This window comes from Patella vulgata, chromosome 1 (genome assembly GCF_932274485.2).
Source record: "Patella vulgata chromosome 1, xgPatVulg1.2, whole genome shotgun sequence".
NCBI classification, from domain to species: domain Eukaryota; kingdom Metazoa; phylum Mollusca; class Gastropoda; family Patellidae; genus Patella; species Patella vulgata.
Window position 1 is genome coordinate 93,742,530 of NC_065879.2, and position 26,280 is coordinate 93,768,809.

The 26,280-nt window shown below is 37.8% G+C and overlaps 2 protein-coding genes across 4 annotated transcripts; one reads left to right on the forward strand and one right to left on the reverse strand.

Moving 5' to 3' along the window:
* The first annotated feature begins 1,985 nt into the window (after positions 1 to 1,985).
* On the forward strand, positions 1,986 to 7,244 carry LOC126817105 (gastrula zinc finger protein XlCGF57.1). Of its 2 annotated transcripts, XM_050543982.2 has the most exons (4): positions 1,986 to 2,496; positions 4,456 to 4,578; positions 5,633 to 5,987; positions 7,135 to 7,244. In XM_050543982.2, exons 1-4 carry the CDS (start codon positions 2,083 to 2,085, stop codon positions 7,149 to 7,151), a joined length of 909 nt encoding a protein of 302 aa, XP_050399939.1. In that variant the 5' UTR covers positions 1,986 to 2,082; the 3' UTR covers positions 7,152 to 7,244. The 2 variants fall into 2 exon arrangements, with proteins under 2 accessions (XP_050399939.1, XP_050399915.1); XM_050543958.2 differs by lacking the exon at positions 7,135 to 7,244 and having other exon boundaries at positions 5,633 to 7,127.
* Positions 7,245 to 13,539: 6,295 nt separating this feature from the next.
* LOC126817863 (uncharacterized) lies at positions 13,540 to 23,476 on the reverse strand. 2 transcript variants are annotated; one of them, XM_050545043.2, is made up of 6 exons: positions 23,345 to 23,476; positions 22,112 to 22,328; positions 19,696 to 19,829; positions 18,338 to 18,551; positions 17,599 to 17,688; positions 13,540 to 15,580 (listed from the first exon to the last, which is right to left on the reverse strand). In XM_050545043.2, exons 1-6 carry the CDS (start codon positions 23,426 to 23,428, stop codon positions 14,919 to 14,921), a joined length of 1,401 nt encoding a protein of 466 aa, XP_050401000.1. In that variant the 5' UTR covers positions 23,429 to 23,476; the 3' UTR covers positions 13,540 to 14,918. The 2 variants fall into 2 exon arrangements, with proteins under 2 accessions (XP_050401000.1, XP_050400993.1); XM_050545036.2 differs by having other exon boundaries at positions 22,112 to 22,331.
* Between the last annotated feature and the right edge of the window lie 2,804 nt (positions 23,477 to 26,280).

A 26,280-nucleotide genomic window follows, 5' to 3' on the forward strand; every position in this document is an offset into this window, starting at 1 on the left:
TCAATCTAATATATTATCCAATCAAATTACTAAAATTTGGATTTTATCTTAGTTAAAATTTCGTGAAACTGGCCCCAGACTGACTCGTTTCTTACCATTAAATCTTCCATGGTTTAGTTATAATAATAAGTCTTATAATATCAAATAAGACTACGGTAAGTAGAACTAAACGTTGATCACTGTCTAGGTTAGGCCTATAGCAGACGTGAAACTGAGCCACGGCATAGAGCGTAGACACAACTGAACGCGGTTGCTTTATTGCGTTCCATAGGTATCACGTGACGATATTATCCAATCCCTGCATGGGATTTCCTGTCGTCCAATGCGAACGCTTGAAATGGCACGCGCTCGTCTTCTAACAGTTAACGTAGCGGTAAATGGAAGCGGAGAATCTTAAGCTGTATCTACTAAATATGTAAGTAAAATGAACTATAATGTAAGTTTTAAAAGTAATTCATGTACAAGGAATTCTTTACAGACATTACAAATTACTGACAATATATACTTATGGTGAAAATAAGCTAAATTCCACCAGGGAAGTGAACTTCCGGTTTAACGTGACAACGAGACCGGCGAAAGCTCTAGATGTAAACAAAGCGATTGAAATGACAGCTAGCTGTCTAAACAATTCGTCACAGGCCACAGTGGCCCAGAGAGGTTCCCCTTTATCACTGGTGCAAGGTGGAGGGCCTGGGGAGTCAGAATTCAAGAAAAAGTAAGTGTATTTCCGTGGAGGCCTGGAGCTAGTATTTCTGTCGACTGGAGGTCTGTCTTTGAGTTTGATTTTGAATCAGCTGCACTATTTTTGAAGCTGGCCATGTGACTGGAGGTGGTAGCACAAGTTTTCTGAGGCTGACAATGAAAACACGCCAAGAGAATCGAAGAGACTTGGTTATTATGTGTTTTAAAACATTGGATACAGGAGTATGCTTGCTTTACAAATGAAGTTTCAATGAGGTGCTAGTCTTCTGATGTAGGAAGTCTTCTGATGTACAGATAAGAACATCAGGAAGGTATACCCCATTTGAATACCGACAACTGTACACTATTTCATTATCTTACACCAGGAAGTCGTACAGATGCTTGGGGGTAGGTGGGAGAGGTACGTAGTGAGGGTTTGGGTTGCCGTGTGGTTAACACATGCGCATTGAATCATAAAGTCTGTCATTGAGTCAACTGGCACGGTTTCGATTCTCCGGTAGTACGGGACAAGGAGTAGGGTCGCCAGTCCAACCTCGTGGGTTTTCTCCAGGTCCTCTAGTTTCCTCCCACTGCTAAAGACCCCTACGCGCAAGCGAATTATTGAAATAAAAAATTAAACCATGTTAGTCCCGAAATGATCTAGTTTGTGTTCAGTGGACCTTAAACCCCATCTCTCTCTCTCTCTCTCTCTCTCTCTCTCTCTCTCTCTCTTGCTAAACCACAACTGTACACTATCTTACATCAGGAAGTCGTAAAGATGATTGAGGTGGGGGGGGGGGGCGAATGGTGAACATGTTTGTGTTGAATCATAAGGTCTGTCTTTTAGTAAAGTGTAGGGATTTTGATTCATCCACTTGTACATGAAGGAGTAGGGTTGTCTGTTAAACCTACCTGCTAAAGACCCATGTGTGCAACTTTTGGTCTTCGAAGGAATTATTAGTGAGCAGAAATTCGCCCATGTATCTGTTATCACCCATCACTTCAGTCAGTTATATAGAAGGATAACTCGTGTTTTCCTTTTGCGATCGTCACTTCCGATTGTTGAAACATTGATTACGCATCTATCGTAGCAATGATCTCTGTGACAAATAATATTTGGAACTGTTTAACCAGTTCTATTACATATATGATAATGACTGGCACCAATATTGTCCTTTAAAATATGTGAGGACTAAAACGATTGCAGTTATTATTTGTGAGTACTTCGCGTTGGACAGATCCACGTCCATATTCAATAATAACCTCTGCTACCGGAAACGGAAATCAATCTGAACACGCGACATACAATGGTTTCTGGTTCATTGTTTACATTACTCGCGCTCGCTAATTTCGCTTGTTGTTTGGGTTTTCAACTAGTTAGCGGGTTGAGGTCGTGTTGAAATGGATTCACCGAGGTTCAAATATTCTACGGGAAAATTATGCGTTGCTGCCGGCTGTTCAAACACCAATAACGACGGCTGTTCCATGCACGCTTTTCCGAAAAGAAATGACTCAGTTCGTCGGACATGGATCAACTTTGTAAAGACCAAACGAGCTCATTGGAAAGGCCCATCAATACATTCACACTTGTGTTCAGCACATTTTACGGCTGATTCCTTTCCCTTCCGAACCAGATTCGAAATGAATGTAATGGGGGTGAAACCGCCAAAGATGACACTTGTGAAAGGTTCTTACCCAACCATTCACAGTCCGTCTACCAATGTGCCATCTGATAGTACTAATGCTAATATTGCTAGCCGCACACTGTCTCCTGTTAAAAAGAGAAAAGCTTTCTTAAAAAGAGAAGTTGCCAGGGTAGGTACAAAGTGGCCACCGTATTTTTATGAATATCATGTAGACTATTTTTACAGAACTGTATTTTACGGCACTTCCCTTCGCGCCTGCAAATCAGGAAAATACAGGATTTAGATTTTTGTCTTCAGCACTGCTGTAGATTTTCGCCTACATCACGCACATATGACTACACTATTTTAATTTTAATTTACGTGAGTAAAATTCTCTTAAGTCCAAGGGGGTTTGGATGACCGAATGGTTAGCATGTGCACCCTGTATATACGGTCTGTCATTAATTCAACTGGCGGGGTTTCGATTCCCCCGTTGTACGTGACAAGGAATAGGGTCACCTGTCCAACCTCGTGAGTTTTCTCTGAGTCCTCTGGTTTCCTTGCACTGCTAAAGACCCCTACGCGCATGGGAATTATTGAAATAAAATTGAACCATGTGTTAGTACCGAAATGACCTAGTTTCTGTTGAGTGGACGTTAAACCCCATGTCTCTCTCTTTCTCATAAGTCCAATATTTTACCTGGTGTGCATGAACAACTGGAAGTGCCGTAAAAATAGCCGACTAATGTTTAATTCATTAAATAGCCATATCTATAAATGTATTTTTGTTTTAATATTTCCCCAAGTTTGTTTTAGTAGACTACTAGAGCTGGCAATCGATATCCATTTTAAATATCGATATCGGCAACCATTTCGGCAATATCGATATTGATATATCGGAAAATTTGAAGTTGAAAGAAATAACTGTTTGTATGCTAATAATGCATTTAAATGTGTTATTGATCAAATAAAAAAAAAATATGATCCTCAAACTATGTTTTCTGTTTGTTTCGTTCACAACTTATCGGATGGGGTTATTAACAAAATAGTATTCGCAGCTTTGCGCTGGCCATCAATCGCTGTTGACAATTTCCCTCGGCTGCTTATAGCAATAAATAAATTTCTATTAAAATCTGGTAATTCCCCTTGAACAATTAATTAATGGGGTTTTTTTTGTCATTGTTGTAAACAACCACAAAAATTACCCGCGCGGTGGATGTACCTTAGTGTGTGTATTTTTGTTTTAACATGTTTTGAATGATATGACAGTGATTATTTGACACAAAACATTCCGTTAATTTCATTTTATTGAAGCTTCTTTATTTTTTATGCGAGTATCAATATCAAGAACTGAATATCGATATTTTCCATAGTCGCCGGCGATTATTGGCTATATCGATATATTTTCCCAAGTTTGCTTTAGTAGGCTACTGGTACTGTACCTATTTTTGTTTTTTTCTAAAATGAACCTGTATCATTAAATAAAGTGGAGCCACGGTGGCTAGGTGGGTAAAACGCTGGCTTGCTAGCCTGGAGGTCGGATGTTCGATCCCTGCATTGGCCGAGAAAGTTTGTCCCGATTTTCCGACCTGTTTTCTCCTTGTCGGTGATGCAGGACGGAGGGCCTGATAAGGACAGCTGTCTAGTCCTTCGGATGAGACGAAAAACCGAGGTCCCGTGTATACATTAGAATGCACATAAAAGATCCCTTGGCAGTTGGAATTCAATATAAGAGTAGGCCATAGCGCCGCTGCCCGGGCAAAATTTCCCTCATAGCACACTGTATGGCGTATGCGCGTCTTCATTAGCCCAGTATAGACGCAGAACAGTAGGACGTTAAACCCCATTTCATTTCATTAAATAAAGTGGGTCACAAACAAAAAGGGTTGTTTCAGACACTTATAGAAATGTAAGCATGGTAAACATGTGCAAGTTTTTAGGGTTTTTTTTATAGGAGTAGGCCCGGGCAAAATTTACCTCTTAGCACACTCTAAGGCGTATGCCCATCAAGGAAGTGTGAAGCAAACAGCGAGACGTTCAACCCCACTTCATTTTATTTTGTTTCAGAAACTTATTTTAAACACTTTAAGTACGTACAAGTTTTTAGTCTTTTATAATATTTCATGACAAGAATTCAACTTTCATTTAGATTATGTCTGAAAATGAAAGTGTTGTGGTACCCGTTGAAGACGTGACTAACAGCCCACCGGCATTTGAAAATGAAAGTGTTCCGGTACCCGTAGAAGACTTAACTAACAATCCACCAACTGAGGTAAGTTACACAGCTTTTATCATTTCTAAATTAGGACATATCTGTTAACCTGGTGGAGGGTTGAATAGTTAGCGTATGCGCGCTGTATCATAAAGTCTGACATTGTTCTGCTCCTATACTGGGCTAATGAAGACGGGCATACGCCATACAGTGTGCTATGAGGGAAATTTTGCCCTGATAGCGGCACTATCGCCTACTCTTATATCGAATTCCAACTGCCAAGGGATCTTTTACGTGCATTCCAATGTATACAGGGGACTTTGGTTTTTCGTCTTATCTGAAGGACTAGACAGCTGTCCTTGTCAGGCCCTTCGTTCTGCACCACTGACAAGGGGAAACCACGTCGGAAAATCTAGATGAACTTTCTCGGCCAATGCAGGGATCGAACACCCGACCTCCAGGCTAGCGAGCCAGCGTCTTAACCACCTAGCCACCGTGACTCCAGGTTTTTAACACATAAAAGACCAAATAAGAACAAGCTTGGTTACAGATTTATACATGCCAGTACATAAACAATAAAATGTAGAGTATAATGGCAGTAGGGTACATGTATAAAGACAATAGAAACCATGATTCGGAAGTAGAAATGTAGAGTATAAAGGCAGTAGAAACCATGATTTGGTAGTAGAATTAGACAAGAAATGTGTAAATTAACACTTCCAAGGGCCCAAATTTTATTAAACATTTAATAAGCTTAATAAACTGGACTGTTTATTGTAATTACAATATTGTACCGGTAAATTCATAATTTCTAAACTGAAAAAATAAAAAATGTTTTTAGATTTGAATTTCTTTGTCGGTTATGATTTTAAAGCAATTTACAATCACTCTTAAGAACATGAAAAAAGAAATACTCATTTTTCTAAAAACAAAGATATGTAGCATTTTGGAACAAAACTCTTCATATATTACAGGAAATTCATGATGTTATAACTTTTATATATTACAGGGAATTAATGACACTATAACTTTTATATATTACAGTAAACTAATGATGTTATAACTTTTATATATTACAGTAAACAAATGATGTTATAACTTTTATATATTACAGGAAACTAATAATGTAAAAATACTCCACAAGTGTGTTGTGTGTGACTCGATTTTTCAGCAATTTGATGATTTAGAACAACACAGTAAAATACATGTCAAAGAAGAGAAAACTGATGATGTAGATGAATATTGTCGTATTAAAGAAAAGAAAACTGATAATGTAGATGAATATTGTCATGTCAAAGAAGAGAAAACTGAAGATATTGAAACTGTTTATCAGTGTAAATTGTGTGATGAAGAATTTAGATTAGAAACTGATTTAGAAAAACACTGTGAAATACATGTTAAAGGCGAGGATTCTGTTTTACAACATGGTAAAAATTGGGAGACAAGTTTTAGCCAGTATAATGAAACAGGTTGTGGAACAAGTTATAAATGTGATATTTGTAGTAAATCATTTATTAAGAAACATAATCTTCTGGCACACGTGAGAATTCATACTGGTGAAAAACCATTCAGATGTGATGGTTGTAGTAAATCATTTAGTCAGAAAGGTCATTTGATATCTCACGCGATTATTCATTCGAGCGAGAAAGCTTATAGATGTGATGTTTGTAGTAAACCATTTACTCGTAGTGGTGATCTAAAGTCACACATGAAGACCCATTCTGGTGAAATACCCTATAAATGTGATGTTTGTAGTAGATCATTTCTTAAGATTGGTAACTTACAATCACACATGAGAATTCATACTGGCGAAATACCTTATCAATGTGATGTTTGTAGTAAATCCTTTACTACCGGTAGTAATCTACAATCACACATGAGAATTCATACTGGCGAAATACCTTATAAATGTGATGTTTGTAGTAGATCATTTCTTAAGAATGGTAACTTTCAGGCACACATGAGAATTCACACTGGTGAAAAACTTTTTAAGTGTGATATTTGTGGTAAAACATTTAGTCAGAAAGGTCATTTGATATCTCACGTGATTATTCATTCGGTTGAGAAAGCTTATAGATGTGATGTTTGTAGTAAACCATTTACTCGTAGTGGTAATCTGAAATCACACATGAGAATTCATACTGGTGAAATACCCTATAAATGTGATGTTTGTGGTGAATGTTTCACTAGCAGATATCAACTTAAGACCCATGTCATTATTCATACAGAGAGGATTCATGGGGGATCACGGTGGCTAAGACGCTAGCTCGCTAGCCTGGAGGTCGGGTGTTCGATCCCTGCATTGGCCGAGAAAGTTCATCCAGATTTTCCGGCGTGGTTCTCCCTTGTCAGTGATGCAGGACGGAGGGGCTGACAAGGAAAGCTGTCTAGTCGTTCGGATGGGACGAAAAACCAAGGTCCCGTGTACACATTGGCGTGCACGTAAAAGATCCCTTGGCAGTTGGAATTCGATATAAGAGTAGGTGATAGTGCCGCTGCCCGGGCAAAATTTCCCTCATAGCACACTGTATGGCGTATGCCCATCTTCATTAGCCCAGGTTAGGAGCAGAACAGTAGGACGTTAAACTCCATTCATTTCATTTCATTTCATTTCAGGAGGATTCATACACTAGAGAAACCATGAACTTGTGAGATTTGTAATAAATGATTTTTACAAAAAATATGAGAACTCATACTAGTAAAAAAAACCCAAAAAACACTTTAAAGGTCACCGGAAAAGCATCAATTTTTTTTTAAATAATACAAGTAATTATGTCAACATATCCTTTCCATAAGTATAACCCGAGCCCGAACGTCAATATTATCTGCAACAGGTAAATTTCAACATTAGTAATTTCCGCCGTTCTCCGTCGGTAGTCGGAACTTTCCGTCAATAAGCAATCCGTGACGTCATTTTAGTCCTTCTGCACATAGAAATATAGACTAGAATATGAGCAGAGGGACTAAAATGACGTCACATTTATGGAAAGTTACGACTACCCACGGAGAATGGCGGAAATTGCTAACGTTGAAATTTACCTGTTGCAGGTAATACTGACATTCGGGTTCGTGTTATACTTATGGAAAGGATATGTTGACATAATTACTTGCATTATTTAAAAAATTTATGAACCTTTTCCGGTGACCTTTAAATGTGATGTTTGTAGTAAATCATTTAATATCCGAGCTCCTCTGCAGAAACATTCGACTTCATTCAGGAGAAAGATCTTATAATGTGACGGTCCGTGGTAAATCTTACACCATCCGTGGTAACCTACAAAGACAAGTCAAAAATCATACGAGCAAAAAAAAAAAGTCTTATAATAATTAAAATAAATCAGGCATTCATCAAGGTGCTTCTATGTTTCTTTATTATTCTGTCAAAATGGCTGCTCAAACTAAATCAACCATCATAATTGTTTTTATCTGGGTAATTTGTGTAGGGACTGAAATTAACTTTTCTGTGAAGAGTTTTACATTTGGCGTGCTTGGCACGGTTTCGAGACGGATTATTTTAGAGTAATGTAAACGGGTCAATATCTTGAAATTTATCGCGGCCTGTTATCGTGACCAGAACGACACACTTATCGCGGCCAAGGGGCTTATAGAACATGGTCCTATACTATACCCTCTATTGAGTCTATAGAACAAGGCCCTATAATATACCCTCTATGTCAGTGAAATGGGTTTTAAACTTCTGCTCCAACTGGGCTAAAGAAAACAGAAAATATAAAAAACACACAGTGTTTTATTCATCGAAAATAGAGCATCAGGCTAGGGTGTTAATTGGGCACCATCTGGTAAAGTTATGTAGGTTTTTTTGCTGATGCTGCCGCCATGTTTTTAAGGCAAAAATGATACAGTCCCCCACCCCACCCGGAAAATCGGCCCGTACACCTATGTATAAATGCACATTCTAAGAACGTGTGAATATATTAGTTATGTTTGTGTGTGGGGTTAGTTGGTCTTGCATCCGCTCACCATGTAACTTTTTGGTCTTGTGAAAGCCTCTAGTGTTGCCGTTACATTATTGGGTTTTCAAGTCAGGTTCTTGATTACAACACTGGTTTAACTTCAAACGTTACTTTTATTATTCTTCAAACTTTTTATTGTTAAAGACTCCGGTATAAGCTTGTGTTGAGGGAGCCATGGTCCTAGCTTGGTTTGGCACAGGCCAAATCCCGACTAACTTACGTGGCCTCTGTCTGGTCTTAACTCGGGACACCCTTGCCTGGTCTATCTACTTTTCATTCCTGCTTATAAACTCTTTCTAGACAAAGGATGAAGGAAGAGATTATGCAGTTGGCTATTTATTGCATCATAACTCAGGCCAGGGGTAGTAACTAATGACTCCCACGAGGCCTTTGGCCGTGTCAGACCAGTGTCAATAGCCCCGTTTAGACTTGACCGCAATAAGCGTGCCGTTCTGGGCACGGAACCAGACCGCGATAAATTTCAAGAAATCGACCTGTTTACATTACCCAGATGAAAACAATTATGATGGTTGATTTAGTTTGAGCAGCCATTTTGACAGAACTGTCAAAGTTTGTGGGGAAAAAAGGTCAAGGTTCGTTTCGCGCATGCGCAGTTATCCGTACTGAAACCGTGCTCAGACCGGATAGCGTATACACTAAGAAAATTTAACTGCGCCGCGCCTGGTACCGTGCCGAGACCATCTCATATATTTCAGTGGGCCAGATTTGCAGGGTACTCAGTACGGCACGCTTATGTTTGACCCGTTGACACTACAAAAAAATTAACCGTGCTTTGCCAGGTACCTCTGGCACGCTTAAAATTTGTAATGTAAACGGGGTTTATGTCGACCATGTGTTGGTCATAATCAGATAAGGTTAATCGATTACATGTATGGAAGGTGTTTATTGACATTTTACTACATAATCTCCAGTTATGTAACATTCCTCCCATCCTTGAAGAAAAAGTTACAAAATAACTTTTTAAAGCCATTACAAACTTAAAATACAAGTGGAGTCGACAGTAACTACCCTAATTAAAATACAAAAAAAACAATGAAAAATTAAACACTGGTTAAATGTCTTATGAAGAAACACTAATTTAAGAGTTATATATTCACAAAGTTTTTTTTTTTTTCACACCACAATGTCGCACATAATCACATAATACAAATTTGTCTAATGGTCATACACGCGAGTTATTGAAATGACATATAATACAAATTTTTCTAATGTTCACACATGCGAGTAGAAACGCGAAGTATTATCGTTGAAGCTGAGAGTGTTTTTTTTTATCCGTTATTTCCTTGCATCTGTAGCCATTCCAAGAGCTATTTGGCTGATATTTTCGTCTAAGTATACGTTCGGAACATTCGGAAATCGTTGAAAAAGAGCCTTAAAATCGAGCAAAAAAGCCAGTTGAACATGCGACTCGAAAATTATCAAGGCGAGCGAGGCATTATGATGGGAAAAAAGACGAATCTATTCCCTAGCCACTTCACTATTTAAGCCTTGTTACGTGTACTGTGTACTGTCCACACATGAAACAATGCTACAATCAAGTTGCACTCATGGGCGTCGGTGATGGGCACGAGTGTTTACGCCGCCGATTCCACAAGATGCTGTCATTGATGTCTGTCTAGAGGCTAAAGTTAATATCCGATTGACTTTAAATTTATACACAGTGTTTAAGGTCGCAAGACAGAAGCCCAGTGATTTTCACCGATTTCCAATAATTACTACAAGAGTTATGGCCCTTGATAACTTTGAAAAATCTTGTGGACGCTCTAGAAACCAAAGTTATCATCCGATTGACTTTAGATCGATAAACAGAGTTTAAGGTCTTGAGACGAACAAGTATATTGATTTTCAATGACTTTCTAATGGTTTCCTGATAATTACTTAATAAGTTTTTACTCTAAATCAGATTTTAGTGTATTATAAATGTTTCATTATGGACAATAGAAAAATATGCGACAACTCTTGTTGACTGTTGAACGACTTAGCTGCTGTGGGCTTATGTTTCATAGCTTGGCAACCTATCTTTATTATTCTGTGCAATATTACTTTTGACATAATACTTAGATTTGATTAATTCTTGAATTGGTAAAAAGAATGTTTTATAACCCCATTGAACTTTCGTTGGTGGTTCTTTTGACTTAACTACATGTACCATGATTAATCTACATGGGATTGTTGCAAACACAGCTTCTGTAAACGTTCACTGACAACCGACATAGGTTAGATTCCCGGGTAATTTTAGATTCACGGAAGTCTTTTTCTTATACGTAAACCATATTCCCAGGGATTTTTCTATTGATCTAATTCACTAATATATATGAAAGTAAACTGTTATCACAGAGAATTAAATAATTGCTGTATGCGTTTACATGAGTCCACTATCAAACAAACCAACACTTTATTAAATGAAGCTTTTATCAGCTTTGATCTGTTCATGGCAAGTCCGCTATCAAACAAACCAACACTTTATTGAATGAAGCTTTTGTCAACTTTGATCTATTCATGGTAAGAGTATTGTGAATCATTATAAAAAAAATCATTCAAATAAAAATACCCTACATTAAATGATTATTATGGGATTTGTTTTATCTACCGGATGTATTTCGTTTATTTGTGGCCCGTCGTCATTAGTCCAGATTAGGAGCAGAACAGTAGGACGTTAAACCCCATTTCATTTCATTTCATTTCGTTTATTTGTACCCGATCCAAATAGCAAATGTAAAATTCACTTTGTAGTGTACCGATATTCCCTTTAACACAACAATTAAGCCCTTTGTTCCCATGAAATGAAATGGGGTTTAACGTCCTACTGTTCTGCTCCTATGCTGGGCTAATGAAGACGGACATACGCCATACAGTGTGCTATGAGGGAAATTTTGCCCGGGCAGCGGCGCTATCGCCTACTCTTATATCTAATATATATTGGCGTGCACGTAAAAGATCCCTTAACAGTGAGAATTCGAAATACGAGTAGGTCTTAGCGCCACTGTCTGGGTAAAATTGCACACTGCCCGTGTTCATTAGCCCAGTATGAAGTTAAACCCCATTTCATTTCATTTATAGTTTTAGATATAAGGCTTGAAGAATATTTACTCATTTGTATGAACATCAAACGAAGTATGCATCAACAGATTACTCACATTGCTTTATTTTTACTAACATAAAGGACCAGATGCATATTTCCTTTGAAGTCATGTGGAGGTTGTACACAGATCATATGTAGTTTGTGCATGACATATGGGATAAATTACATGTTTAATTAGAACGTGACTAAACAGAAGTATATACAGAGTTGAAAAGTCAATATATATTATCAAAACCCAACTGGGGTCAATAAGTTCTAAGCACCTAAATGATCGATCAATTTGAGAAAAGTTATAGAGCACTCATAGGCGTACGGGTTCGATGACAGGTGGGGGGGGGGCAGAACCCGAAATCATTTCGGGTTACAGGCGACGGCGCCGGTCTTCTGTGAGAGCGGAGCTTACAGTGTAGCCCCCCCCCCCCCACACAATTTTGGAACATTTGACGGCCGCAAACGCATTTCCTGCTATTCTAGCCCGTGAATACAGCAACTTCAAAGTGGTGAAATAATATTTTTTTGTTCACTTTACCCGTCTGCCCGAAAAGTCAGATTGCCCGAAAGTTAGGGGGGCAGCTGCGTTATTGCGACATTTATACAGACAAAAAATAACTTTATTGAAAAATGATTTGTCAACTTTGATCTTTTTATAAAAAGGAAATAAATTGTATTCATGGTTAAGTTGTTGACGTATGTGAATACATGGCTTTATTGGTGTATGAGTTGTTTGTGTTTATCAATAGTAAATTGTCAATCTGTTTCACAGAGGATTACGAAAATCTTCTAATATGGCTATAAAAGATGACTACCTTTAACATGTGACGTCTCATCACGCGGCGTCAATCATTGGCTCAATGGCGCGTGCATTGTTTACATAAGACGTTCTAGGTTCTAGTTTGCTCTAAATTGTCCGAGAAAGTTCACCCAGATTTTCCGGCGTGGTTTCCCCTTGTCAGTGATGCAGGATGGAGGGCCTGACAAGGACAGCTGTCTAGTTGTTCGGATGGGACGAAAAACCGAGGTCCCGTGTACACATTGGCGTGCACGTAAAAGATCCCTTGGCAGTTGGAATTCGATATAAGAGTAGGCTGTAGCGCCGCTGCCCGGGCAAAATTTCCCTCATAGCACACTGTATTAGCCCAGGTTAGGAGCAGAACAGTAGGATGTTAAACCCCATTTCATTTCATTTCATTTCTAAATTGGAAATAATTTTTACCTACAAATACGTCAAACGCCTTTATTATTTTTTTCGAATAAATAAAAACAAATGTTTTAGAATTTAATTTGTCGCAGGAAAAAAGTTAATATTTCTGGCTCATTAAGTCGCATCGATGTCATCCTTATCAGTGATTGTTATAGACTGTACAACCTGCTCTAAATGAAGTCAGACTGGTTCCTACGTCACTGCGGCTGGTTCCTACGTCACTGCGCTATTCTGACTTCAAGTCAGAAAATTTGTGACGTAAAAGCGAGTCTGGCGTATTAGAGCAGGTTATCCAGTCTATGATTGTTACGGCCTAGTGAATATTCACTGCTGATCAGTGTGGTAAATTGGGCATTAATTAACTTATCCAGACCATAATCAACTCTCGATGCCATCTTATGTGTCGGATTTTCACTGGATTTGAATCCGATCTGCTGCTCGGATAATCGAGAATATGTTTTTTATCGTACCGATGATCGAAGCTAGGTTTAAAATTCAAAAGCTAATATCTCGGTTCTTAGTGGAGCAATTTGGCTGAAATTTTCAACATATTTTATTTACATGTACGTTATCTATTTTTTTAACTATTATAGCGAGAACAGTCAGCTCTTTATCTAATCTCCCACAATTCCCCTTTAATTTTCAGCAAATAAAAACAACACTAAGTTATTAGTTTAAAAACAAAGATAGATTATTTAAAACAAATCATCGTTTTAAATTCAAAAACAGTAATATGTATGTATATACAGAATATCAATTGCGAATAAAAAATGAGGGCAGCTCATGGATCCCTATTGCACAAAAACCTCTGACTAGCAAAGTAACAACACTAAGTTATTAGTTTAAAAACAAAGATAGATTATTTAAAACAAATCATCGTTTTAAATTCAAAAACAGTAATATGTATGTATATACAGAATATCAATTGCGAATAAAAAATGAGGGCAGCTCATGGATCCCTATTGCACAAAAACCTCTGACTAGCAAAGTAACAATATATCAATTATATACACCAAACAATGCAGTTTTTTTTTATTAAAAACAAGATTGAACCAGCGGATATTTTAAAACACGAATAATTCATATTAAAACAATCAGCAAATACATATTTTAACTATATATGTAAAAAATAATAAATTTGATACAAAGCAAACAAAAATATTAAAATTCAAAAATCTGCCCCTAACAGTAAAGCAAATAACAATTTTTACAACAAATAAACATTCATTATGTATAACATAATAGTTTATCCTTAATGAAAACATAAATCAATGGCTTAAAATCAAAGCATAACAGAATATATAAATTCTGTAAAACAAATAATAACACACTGTCTTGTTAAATTATAGAGATCATTCGTTCGCCCATTAGTTGTAGATTAGCCCAGGCATGGACGAGGGCCTGGTCCGAGACAGATGAGATGGAGGAGGCCCTGACCCGAGATAGATGAGATGGACGATTAAGTCAAATGGAAAATCAGAAACAATCGTGTTAATATGTTCTATTAGTTATTTGGGGGTTGGGTGGCCGAATGGTTAGCGCGTGCGCGTTGTATCATAAGGTCTGTCATTGAGTCAACTGGCGTGGTTTCGAATCCCCGGTTGTACTTGACAAGGAGTAGGGTCGCCTGTCCAACCTCTTGGGTTTTCTCCAGGTCCTCCGGTTTCCTCCCACTGCTAAAGACCCCTACGCGCAAGCGAATTATTGAAATAAAATTAAACCACATGTTAGTCCCGAAATGACCTAGTTTGTGTCGAGCAAGCGAATTATTAAAATAAAATTGAACCACATGTTAGTCCCGAAATGACCTAGTTTGTGTCGAGCAAGCGAATTATTAAAATAAAACTGAACCTTATGTTAGTCCCGAAATGACCTAGTTTGTGTCGAGTGGACGTCAAACCCTATCTTTCCCTCTCTGTTATTAAACGTAGAATAGGGCAAGACACACAATCTAAACAGGCATTGCAAGAAATCTGGGGCCAGAGTCCACATGTGAAAACCTCGTACTCTATGGCATGTTAGAAGTTAAATAAATAAAAAAAACTAAAACTAAATAAACACATGTCTTTTCAAAGATGGTCTAAATAAATGCATAATATATGATTTAATTTGAGAATCAAATCTAAATCGTTGAGGGTCTTTTTTTCACAGTCATTACGCCATCTACTATACTGGAATTACGCAAAAGGTCATTCGTCCCATAGTCGGGTCTCGTACCAGGTGGTAGCGATATATAACTGTGTATATCACTGTTCATGGTGTATTTGTTCAGAGCATTGTAAGGGTTAGAGTCAAGTGTCGATGTATCATCACCTTCATCAGCTGTCTGGACATCATCTATATTGGTTACATCATCATCATCATCATCATCATCATCGGCTGTCGATGTATCATCACCTTCATCAGCTGTCTGGACATCATCTATATTGGTTACATCATCATCATCATCATCATCGGCTGTCTGGACATCAACTATACTGGTTACTGAATTGCTATTAACATTTGTTTCTTGGACATCCTCCAATTCGTTAATGTTACTTGTTCCAGGATTCTGTAGAGACATATAAAAGCTTTTACTGGTATCAATACCATCTCTGTTGATTGGATCGTAAGGATTAGCATATGCACCTGTGTCGTTAGATGCAATAGACTCTGTATTGGTTGCAGTAGAATCACGGTTTGCATGGAATATAACAACACTGTTTAATGAAATGTAGGAATGTCTAATATTATTCACTGGATTGCTGCTGGTATTTACCACTCTTTTAGCTTTACGTTTATAACCTGTAATAAAATAGTTGATAATATAAGTTGTTTTCGTATCGTATCGTGGAGCTGCCATTAGTTTGTGTAAACTGGGGGCCATATCTTAATATAAATGGATAAATATATCTTAATGTAAATGGATAAATATATCTTAATGTAAATGGATAAATATATACTATTCAAAAAAAGTAGGGGATATTTGATTTTGGGGGCATAATACTAAAATATGCAAATGACTACGAAAAAAGTCACTATAGAACCTAACAGAAGAAACATTTCCAGTTACATGTGACGCCCAAACGCACCAATAGCTACCGCATGGAATGCAGGTGATGCTTGGAATCATCATGGGGGTCCAACCCAAGATTTGCACGACTCTGACTTTGAATGTTACAGTCATTGTGGCATTGAATTCCAGGGTGGAAACATCAGTTTAATTGTTTTAGTGACCAGAAAACAAATTTTGATATGCGTCGGCTTACCCAAAATGAAAGGTTACGTGCCCTTGGCATGCTACAGATCGGCACAACACAGGCGGTTGTGGCGCGGACGATGAATGTTTCTCAGTCTGTCATAAGCAGGCTATGGTCCAGATACCGTGATACACAATCTGTACAGGACAGACCACGCTCAGGTCGACCAAGGGCGACAACTCAATCCCAGGATCGATTTATCCGTACCTTGGCCTTGAGAAATCGTGTCATCACAGCAAATCAGATCAGCGCTCGTCTTCAAACAGACATTGGTGTGAGAGTGAGTGGCCAGACGATTCGGAATCGACTGCATAGGGGTCATCTTCGCGCCCGACGTCCTCGCGTGATCCCTTGTTTGAGAGATCATCACATTCAGGCAAGACGTCGTTGGTGTAGGGATCGTCAACACTGGGATAATCGACGCTGGAGCAATGTGATGTTTTCAGATGAGTCAAGGTTCACTGTTGATTTTTTTGACAGATGTAGGAGGGTGTGGCGTCGTCGAAACGAGCGCTTCCAAGACGTTAACGTCATCAGACATGATCGATTTGGGGGTGGTTCTGTTATGGTGTGGGGAGGCATCACTGTTGCTGGAAGAACGGCTTTACATATTGTTGCAGGGCGTGTTACAGGCCAGTACTACTGGGACAACATCTTGGCAGTCCATGTTGTGCCGTTCGCACGACGTCATGGCCGCCGTTTCATCTTCCAGGATGACAACGCAAGATGTCACAGGGCCAGGATCGTTACAGGTTACCTCCAACAACAGAACATCACCACATTACCTTGGCCAGCACTGAGTCCCGATCTCTCCCCAATCGAGCATGTCTGGGACATGCTTGGACAGAGGTTACGTCAACGTCAACAACGTCCTGCCAATGTCCAAGAACTTGCTGCTGCGTTGCAACAGGAATGGGACAATCTGGACCAAAATGACCTTAGACGTCTCATTAGGAGTATGCCACGTCGGATCAATGCTTGTTTGGCAAACAGAGGAGGATTTACCCGTTACTGACTTGGTTGTGATGCTGTGGTAACTTTGCTGTTTGACCCCGGGTATCATTTTACCCTTATAATGGTCAGTCTGTGTCTTACTTAGTCTAACGATCATTTGGAATAAATCGATGAATGTGAACTTCATTTCATTTTGTCATTTGTTTCTTCGTCAGTTTCATTAGGTGACTTTAATAACACTTAAAAATCAAATATCCCCTACTTTTTTTGAATAGTATATATTAATATAAATGGATAAATATATCTTAATATAAATGGATAAATATATCTTAATATAAATGGATAAATATATGTAAATGGATAAATATATCTTAATATAATTGGATAAATATATCTTAATATAATTGGATAAATATATCTTAATATAAATGGATAAATATATCTTAATGTAAACTGAAGAATATATCTTTATGTAAATAAAAGAAATATTTTTTATGTAATACATGTCCATTTGAGTGGAAAGCAGGAACAGATTACTAATTGTTATCAAGCATGTGTTAAAGTATGCTCTGGTAGAGAATGGACAACAAACTTTATTTGAGCACTTACCATAAATACCTAATCCTACAAGGGCACCAATCAATACGGTTAATATGGGCAACACGGTCATCATCACCAACGATCCACTCTCTATAGTCACTACAATAATAATACAATCAAATATAGAACCATCCATTAATACAAGAAATAAATTTGCGTTCCCATGCCAAAGTAGGCGATTACTAGCTGTTTAGATCAATAAACAGTCTAAAATGCATGTTAGTAGTGCGATTGTTTGCTTTTTTTTTTCAAAACCCGAAAAATCAAACGAATGATACATTTTAAAAGGCAGTACCTTTAATTAAACAATTATGGTAACTCAGTACCCACTATTGGATACCAAATCGGGTGGGTTTTAAAGTCTCGTCAACACATTACCTACTATTGGATACCAAATCGATTTTAAAGCCTACTCAACACATTACTCTCATTATTTTGAGACTAACTGTCGTGTTGTTATAATTAAGTGTGTAATTCAATGTGGAGGATTATCCACCTTCTGCCATGGGTCATTTTACATACACTAAAATATACATGGTTGGACCTTGGTGTTTCGTCAATTCCTCACCAGAGAAGTCAGAACTGGGATTGAAATATCTCGAAGGTTCTTCTTGGCCCATGTCAGGATGCCATCCCGGGACATTTGAATATATTCTTCAAAGGCAACCTGCATTCACATCGTAGTGTAAAAAGCAGATTCAGTTACACTAACCTGACTGTAAACATAAACAGATTCAGTTACACTAACCTGACTGTAAACTTAAACGAATCTCTATCGCGACATGTTGTTGGTTTTTGAAAAGGACACTAAATATATAGGTACTATAATCTGTGAAAGTTGTATTTAGTATATCTAGAGTTATCTGTGCACCGTCTAATATTGGCTGTTTATGAAAGACCAATCTGTCGTCATCTATAACAGGATTATACCCGGATTCCGTCCAATATCCCACCTTTTGGTACTGCAGAGAGAAAGAGAGAGATATGGGGTTTAACGTCCACTCGACACAAACTAGGTCATTTCGAGACTAACATATGGTTTAATTTTATTTCAATAATTCGCTTGCGCGTATTAAATTATTGCAATTTAATAACAATTAAAGATACATTATGGGAGATTTTTATAGAGAGTTGGCCATTCTTGCTATAACAGTTCAAAAGTAGATGATGAAAGAAGAATACATTGAAAAATTCAGTCAAATTACTTTATTCTGAACATAGTTATCATCGTTGTAATATTTGCCTAGAAATGGTAGCGAATTGGGTCTTCACCTTCGCTGATCGTTTGATTGACAGGCGTTAACTCCACCTACATATCTCGATTATCAAGTAAAGTTTTCAATGGCATACGGAAACGCTTTACAGCGGCCTCGCTAAGTACACTCTATCATTTAGCCTCGATCTAACTGACGTATTTTCATCAGGTTATCCCTTATTTGATTTAATCAATTAGTGAAATCCTATTTAAATCCGAGCTGTAGCCGAGCCATCCGTGGGTCTACAGAGTTGATTTTGGTCTTGTTGTTTAAATAAAGATCTAATTTATAATTTCTATAACATCTGAAGCCTAAATTAAGACTTGCAATAATCAGATTTAGCTCTTGCATAATGCATGTTTAATTTACTGTGAAATTTGTATAATGTTCTGTGATTTACTGATCTTTTGGGTTTTTTTATTTCAATTTTGAAATATACATATATACATCTTAAGAATCCATTTATTCGGTCTCGAAAAATTCACCATATGTCTGGTTGGTGCTGACGTGCCATTAAACAATAATTCATTTCATTTATGCTTAATTCTTTGGGTCGTCCATCGATATAGTTACGTCATAATACTATATTACATTAATTTTTCATGCTGATAAATATACATTATTGATTTTCTTTTAAGAATTGCTGGCACCATTTATATGTGCGTGTTGGGGGTGGGGTGGGGTGGAAAGGGCAATCATAATTAGTCTCAAACTGTCCGGACAGTGATGTTAAGCTCCGTTAATTTCCTTTTATTGTGACTAATATGTTCAAATATTTTCATACACATGTACATAATTTTAGAAATATGTAAAATATAAAAATAAAACAACATAATATATTTTATCTTACGTTTAATTTCGGACTATTGTCACGAATCACGTTAATGCTGATAGCTGGAAATCTGTAGTAATATCTAAATATTAATTTCACAGTGTTACCAATTGTGCCTTGGATATATTTGTTAGGCACATCCATCCTAGGCCCTATAAAAGCAATGACAGTCCTTATGATACAGCGCACACGTGCTAACCATTCGGCCATCCAATCCCCCCTCCCTATAAAATTGATTATCGCTCTGCTTACCATAAGCCGAAAATGCTCATTATCGAACTTAGTCAATGTATTGATGTAATGAAACTATACACCAAGGATCCAAGTTTCGTCACTCTCACTTAATTAGAACTAAAGTTATCGTGTCCCAACTCATCAACCAATCAAATTCAATATCTCTGCTTATCCCATTCTAGCTCAATTAGAAGAAGAGTTATTGTGTCCCAAAAAGTGTGACGGACAGACAGACAGACAAAAACATTTTAATAGTCCCCTGCTTTTTTCGAAAGGCGGGTGGCAAAAAAAAATGAAGTGGTAAAATATCAAAGATGGGCCTTTCATCATTGACATACACGTGTACAAGCAATATTTCCCAAAAGTTTCATATTTTTTCATGGAAGTCCCCTATACATACAGGTATGTAGTCAAAGCTAATTTTACAAGAAACCGACACAGATATGGCTTTAATAGTAAGTGCAGGAGGGCCGCACTACCTGTAAAACAAAAATCTACAAGATAAACCTGCGGACAAGACAAAAAATAGACATTGCACCAAATAAACAAATATCAAATCAAGTGAATGGATCCGGGGGGCAGCCGTAAGCGTCCACTGCGCTGTACTAATGTTTGTTCAAACAATACCCATTGTTACATTATACATGTGATCAGTAACAACTTCTAAAATAGTGTAGTAAAATTTCTACAGTGTATCGAATTATTGATGTAATTTGGTTAGGCACAATTATCAATCTGTGGCATTTAAGGCACTCCATACACAGTTCACGGTGCTTGTTCTGTAAAATTTGATGGTGAATTCTTAATCTATATAACATTCTCTAACAAACCCAAAAATGTCAGACAGACTAGAAGGAATAAAATCAGGGGCCTGTTTCACGAAATTTTAACTAAGATAAAATCCAAATTTTAGTAATTTGATTGGATAATATTAGATTGATTTTAGTGCTTAGCCAATCAAAATTGAAGTATCTACTAAAATTTGGATTTTATCTCTTGTTACAATTTCGTGAAACAGGGTCCAGAACATCAAAATCGAATTATCGAATAGTAGGCTCAAAACTTGCGAATGGATACCCCGTGTCAAAAGGTCATCTCAGTCAATATTAATGCCAGAGTCATATAACATTGCGGCTTAACATATATTTTTTTCATAATATTCTGAGGGTGTCACCCGACCAGCACTAGCCCACTTGACACGGAATGACTCAGATAATGAAAAGGGAATTTTTGGACATTTTAGTCAAATTATGTCATTCTGTGTGGAGTTATGGTCGTTTAAAGACTCGACTGTCATTGATACCGTTGTTACCATTATCCATTGTTTTTAATTAAAACAAACCAACAGTGAAGCTGATATCCCCCGCCGAAATCCCCAAATAAATAGATGACACATATTAATTAATCGCACATCTATTTTTTTTTCAAAAGTATCGAGCAATCAAACTGATTATCAACTATACACTAAGTTTCATCACTCTCTATCAGATAGAATCAAAGTTATCTTGTCCCAAAGCATCGACCAAGGAAATTGCTTATCTCTGCTTAGCTTTAGCTCGATATGTTAATCATTGAACTCAGTCAAGACGAACATCTACATCAAGTTTAAACATTCTACCTCAATTAGAAGCAGAGTTGTTATGTTCCAAAGTTTTGACCAATCAAAATGCTTATTGCTCCTTAGCCTAAGCAGACAATTCTCATCATCGAACTTAGTCAGGGTATTGATGTAATGAAACTATACACCAAGTTTCATCACTCTCACTTACATGTAATTAGAACTAAAGTTATCGTGTCCCAAAGCATAAACCAATCAAATTGCTTATCTCTGCTTATCCTAAGCAGAAAATGCTCATCTTCGGACTCCATCAAGGCATTGACCTAATAAACACCTACACCAAGTTTGAACATTCTAGGTCAATTAGAAGGAGAGTTATTGTGTCCCAAAAAGTGTGAAGGACGGACAGACAGACTGACGGACGAACCCATTTTAATAGTCCCCTGTTTTCTTCGAAAGGCGGGGGACAAAAAACGTTAACTGACGATCGTGTTTTAATCCGTTGAAAATCACAACCATCCGATGGTTTAGAGATTAGATTATAGTTTATATAACATTTAAGGCCAAAAATATCTGCAATATTTAGATTTAGCTCGAACATAATGCATTTTTAAGTGTCACCTTATTAAGGCAATAACTTACCCTCAGGTAAAGTTAAAAGAATTGGTTTGCTGATGATGGAGCAACTATCACTATGTCTGAATTCTATGAAGTAATTATAGTCTACATCCTCCTCCGTTACTTTACGTAAAGTAAAAAGCACTGTTGTTGTGCCTTTGTCATCTGTATTCAGAGTTACTGTAACTCTATCATCATCACCCTCCATTGCCATATTTTTTATTTCCAACTGAACAAGATCCTGCTGAATAAAACAATAGGTCAAAGCATTATTAGATGTTAGTGAGAAACAGTACTTAAATCGGAAAGCTCGGCATAGGTAAGTGGATAATTTAGTTTGATCTGTTCTTCATACGTTATATGTGTGACTTACTTATTACACATGTTACACCGGTTCTACTGTATATTTAGTCCGTCTGAAAACCCCACTGTTTGCAATGTGTTTGCAGTAGGGTTGACCTTATCACCTGTCTCAAATTTGCGGCACCTAGGGACAGATTTGAGTTTTGGAAGAGCTAGATCTGGAGAGTAGGCTTGGTGTGGAAGGATCTTGAAGCTACAGTCCTTTGCAGCGATCTCTGCCAATTTGAGGGTGTGAATTGGAACATATTTCTGGAGCAACGAGACACCTCCTCAGGGAAGTTTAACTCGGCGCTTTTTTGATTTCATCAACCAAACTGCGCAATTCATAGCACCATTTATGATGGAACCCGTCTTTAGATAATCTATCATGATTAAGCTCTCTGAGCCCCAGAAAACAGGAGAACGTGACCTTGCCGACGTTTTTTTTTTATCTTTTGGGGCGCTGGTAGGTCCACGTGCTTTCACCGCATACCTTGCCTCTTGGCTCAAGGATAAACAATGATTCAAGAAGGCACGTGGATCTCTCCAATTGTCCCTGAGAAGTTGTAACTACCCATGACTCTCTGACGTTTTCTTTTATTGGCTTCTCTCCATTGTGAGAGCAAATGAGAGGGTCATGCTGTTTGACAGATTGTAGGAAATGGGAGGTTGGTGGCCGAACAGTTAGCACGTGCGACCTGTATCATAAGGTTTGTCATTGAGTCACTGGCGGGGTTTCGATTCCCCGGTTGTACGTGACAAGGAGTAGGGTCGCCTGTCCAACCTCGTGGGTTTTCTCCGGGTTTACCACCCTACACATCTGGCCTCAAATGCCAATTGCAACAGTATTCTGAAATTGAATTTAATATCTTATTAGAGGTGCAGACATTTTTATGATGTTGCAAAAGTACTTACTCTCCTGGACTTTTCATCAAACGGCGATATTCTATAAACCAAAATATATTCAGATACAGCCTTAGTTATATATTCCCAATCCATGGTGACATCTCCACCAACTTCTATAGACTTGCTATCAGTCTTCCATGTGAAATCTGGAAGAGTATCATCTATATATATGTACCATAACATAAGATTTATTTCCAACATAAACTGATCATTAGCAACTGTAAGGTGCAATGATGAATTGAAAGTTGCTGCATATCAGCTAAACACTTCTTGTTTCGTATTTTAGAGAGGTGATATTGTGTAACATACATGTCCCGAGACCATTCGGACCAATGATTCATTGAACTTATTTAACAAACCGTTTAAATGCTATTTCACAAGAGCTTTAATTCACATTGAAAAAATTGGGCCTGGCTGTTCAAAGTTTGATGGGTATTTATTACCACATTTTGAATGCGATGACTTGTTTACGTTTTACTGTGTTGTTCGACGGTATCAGGCCTCGAATTCTAATCTTTTTAGGGCCCTGCCATTTTGGCCTCGGGTTTTGGGCAAATTTAGGGGCACCAAGGCCAATGATGGGGGCATCAAGGCCAAAAAAGTACTCTTTTGGAAGAATCAATTAGTAGTAGTTTTTGGGTAGACGGACACCTTGGGGTATAACTAAATGTGGATTATAAATGAAACAAATTGTTTATCCATTTCAAAAATATTAATTTTTAATTTTCTTATAGTCATCAAAATAAACAATAACAGCCTGCATCATTATGCATTTTTATATTTATATGTTGTTTTATATATGTAGGATTGTTATGAATTTAATAAATACATGAACAGACATAAAAACTAAATTACGGATTAAAATTGTCCTTCAGTGCTTCACACTCTCCGAAAATTAACAGAAAATATTGGGCATTTAAATAAAATGAAACTGGCTTTTAAGGTCCTACCAGACATAGATTAATACGTCTTACATGTCAATAAACCTGTTAAATTTACTGTCCCGTAGCAACAATCATTTGATTCGTTTTACTCATCGTGACGTATGGAACTGTGAAATGAAAGACCGTGACCTCTTTCAAAATGAAAGTAACCTATCAGTGCTGTTTGGCGGACGAGACATCATTTTTTATCATTTATAAACTGACCTGATGTCACACGTTGGGATAGCCCATATTTATCAAACAATAAACTCTTTGTTATTATTCATCCTATGACATATTGTACGTGCCTGTTTTCGAAGACTTGGGTCTCCATTACGGTAGTGAAATCTTCATTAACGAAATAGACTTGATAATCAAGTCTGCTATGAAATCACGAGATTTAGAAAGAATGGCGGGAAAAGCCATTCGTTTCTCGCTGGAATTATATTGTTACCGGAGAACCGTGAGTTAGCCTTCGGTACGAGGAGCGTTGTTTATAAAATTCGGGTGCGTCTAAAAAATATGTACCTTGTTTTAACTTTAGGTGCGTGGTAGGTGCGCGAGCGCTTTCGCGCGCCTTTCGTTTCGAGCCCATTGTAATGTTAATTAGTATGGCGATGTGAACGGGGGACGAAAAGGATATGTAACTGACCAGATATGTGGCTCAGGTAGACTTTTTATTTACTGGATCAGAAAAGGGCATCCCTGCTAAAATGGCCGGCAACCGCGGCCACAAGTGGCCGTGGACAAAGTGAAGATTTTAAGGGCACGGCGGCCAATTGAAAAGGGCACCGCGGCAATGGCCGCGGTTAATTTCGAGGCCTGCGGTATTCATTTTAGTTTTAAGAATCACTTTAATCATAAGTAGTAGGAAGGCTTTATGAAACTGGTACTTCACACATGTAAACAACCGGCGATGTCTTTATTTTTTATTTTGCGAGGTGTTTATACTGCTTGAAACATACCCTTTAGTGTTATATTGTATGTGTAGGATAAAGCATGAGGGCGAGGTTATGCTGGGGAAGAAAGACTGAAGAAAATAACCCGAGAAAAAGAAAAACCGAGGCCAGTAGGCCGAGGTTTTTCTGTCGGGTGTTTTTTCTGAAGTCGAGGACTTTATCTTGCTTTTAAACCGTCTATGTTTACAGGTACGCAAAATGAGAATATCCCAGAATTCCCAAAAGAAAAACCTTAGATCATGTTTTCTTATGGAACAAAAATCTACCCTGGAAGAATAACCCGGCACAGGTTTAAAGAAAAACTTTGAGAAGAATAACCACAAATTCCCCTGTATATATCCAAAGCCGCCCTCGACTTTCAGACCGCAAGTTATTCCGGGGATAGAATTTGCCCCAAAGATGAAAGAGATTTACCGCTACAGGTTTATAAAAAAGTATAGAAGTATTATACTCACCATCTAATAACACACTATTTATGGATTACAATTACGATGGTTTAATTTCACTTCGACGTTTCAACAAGATTTCACAAGTCGTGGAAATGTCGCAGTGAAAATAAACCATAGTAATTGTTATCTATAAATAGTGTGTTATTCGATTATGTTCCAGGGAGGTTGGATGGCCGAATGATTAGCACGTGCGTGCTGTAGCATAAGGTCTGTCATTAAGTCAACTGGTGGGGTTTCGATTCCCCGGTTGTACGTGACAAGGAGTAGGGTCGCCTGTCCAACCTCGTGGATTTTCTCCGGGTCCTCCGGTTTCCTCCCACTATTAAAGACCCCTACGCGCAAGCGAATTATTGAAATAAAATTAAACCATATGTTAGTCCCGAAATGACCTAGTTTGTGTCGAGTGGACGTTAAACCCTCTCTCTCTCTCTGGATTATGTTCCAATTACTAAATGTCATTCAAAGAATATAGTATACTCACCCATAATTGTGAGAGTTATATCTTTGTACATCGATTCATATTCAATTACACACCTGTATACACCAGAATCATTTACTGTAACATGCGGTATATTCATATAAATATTAAATCCCTCTTCTGTCTGTTTATTGTA

Bases quoted from the DNA above. Each gene is read 5' to 3' on its own strand.
- LOC126817105 (XM_050543958.2), top strand. From the start codon at position 2,083: ATGGATTCACCGAGGTTCAAATATTCTACGGGAAAATTATGCGTTGCT. The intron at 2,497-4,455 runs GTAGGTACAAAG...ACTTTCATTTAG, and splicing joins TAAAAAGAGAAGTTGCCAGG to ATTATGTCTGAAAATGAAAG. The intron at 4,579-5,632 runs GTAAGTTACACA...TATATATTACAG, and splicing joins CTAACAATCCACCAACTGAG to GAAACTAATAATGTAAAAAT.
- LOC126817863 (XM_050545036.2), bottom strand. From the start codon at position 23,428: ATGGATTGGGAATATATAACTAAGGCTGTATCTGAATATATTTTGGTT. The intron at 19,830-22,111 runs GTAAGTTATTGC...TTGCTTTTATAG, and splicing joins TCTTTTAACTTTACCTGAGG to GGCCTAGGATGGATGTGCCT. The intron at 15,581-17,598 runs GTAAGTGCTCAA...ATTTTATTACAG, and splicing joins TGTAGGATTAGGTATTTATG to GTTATAAACGTAAAGCTAAA.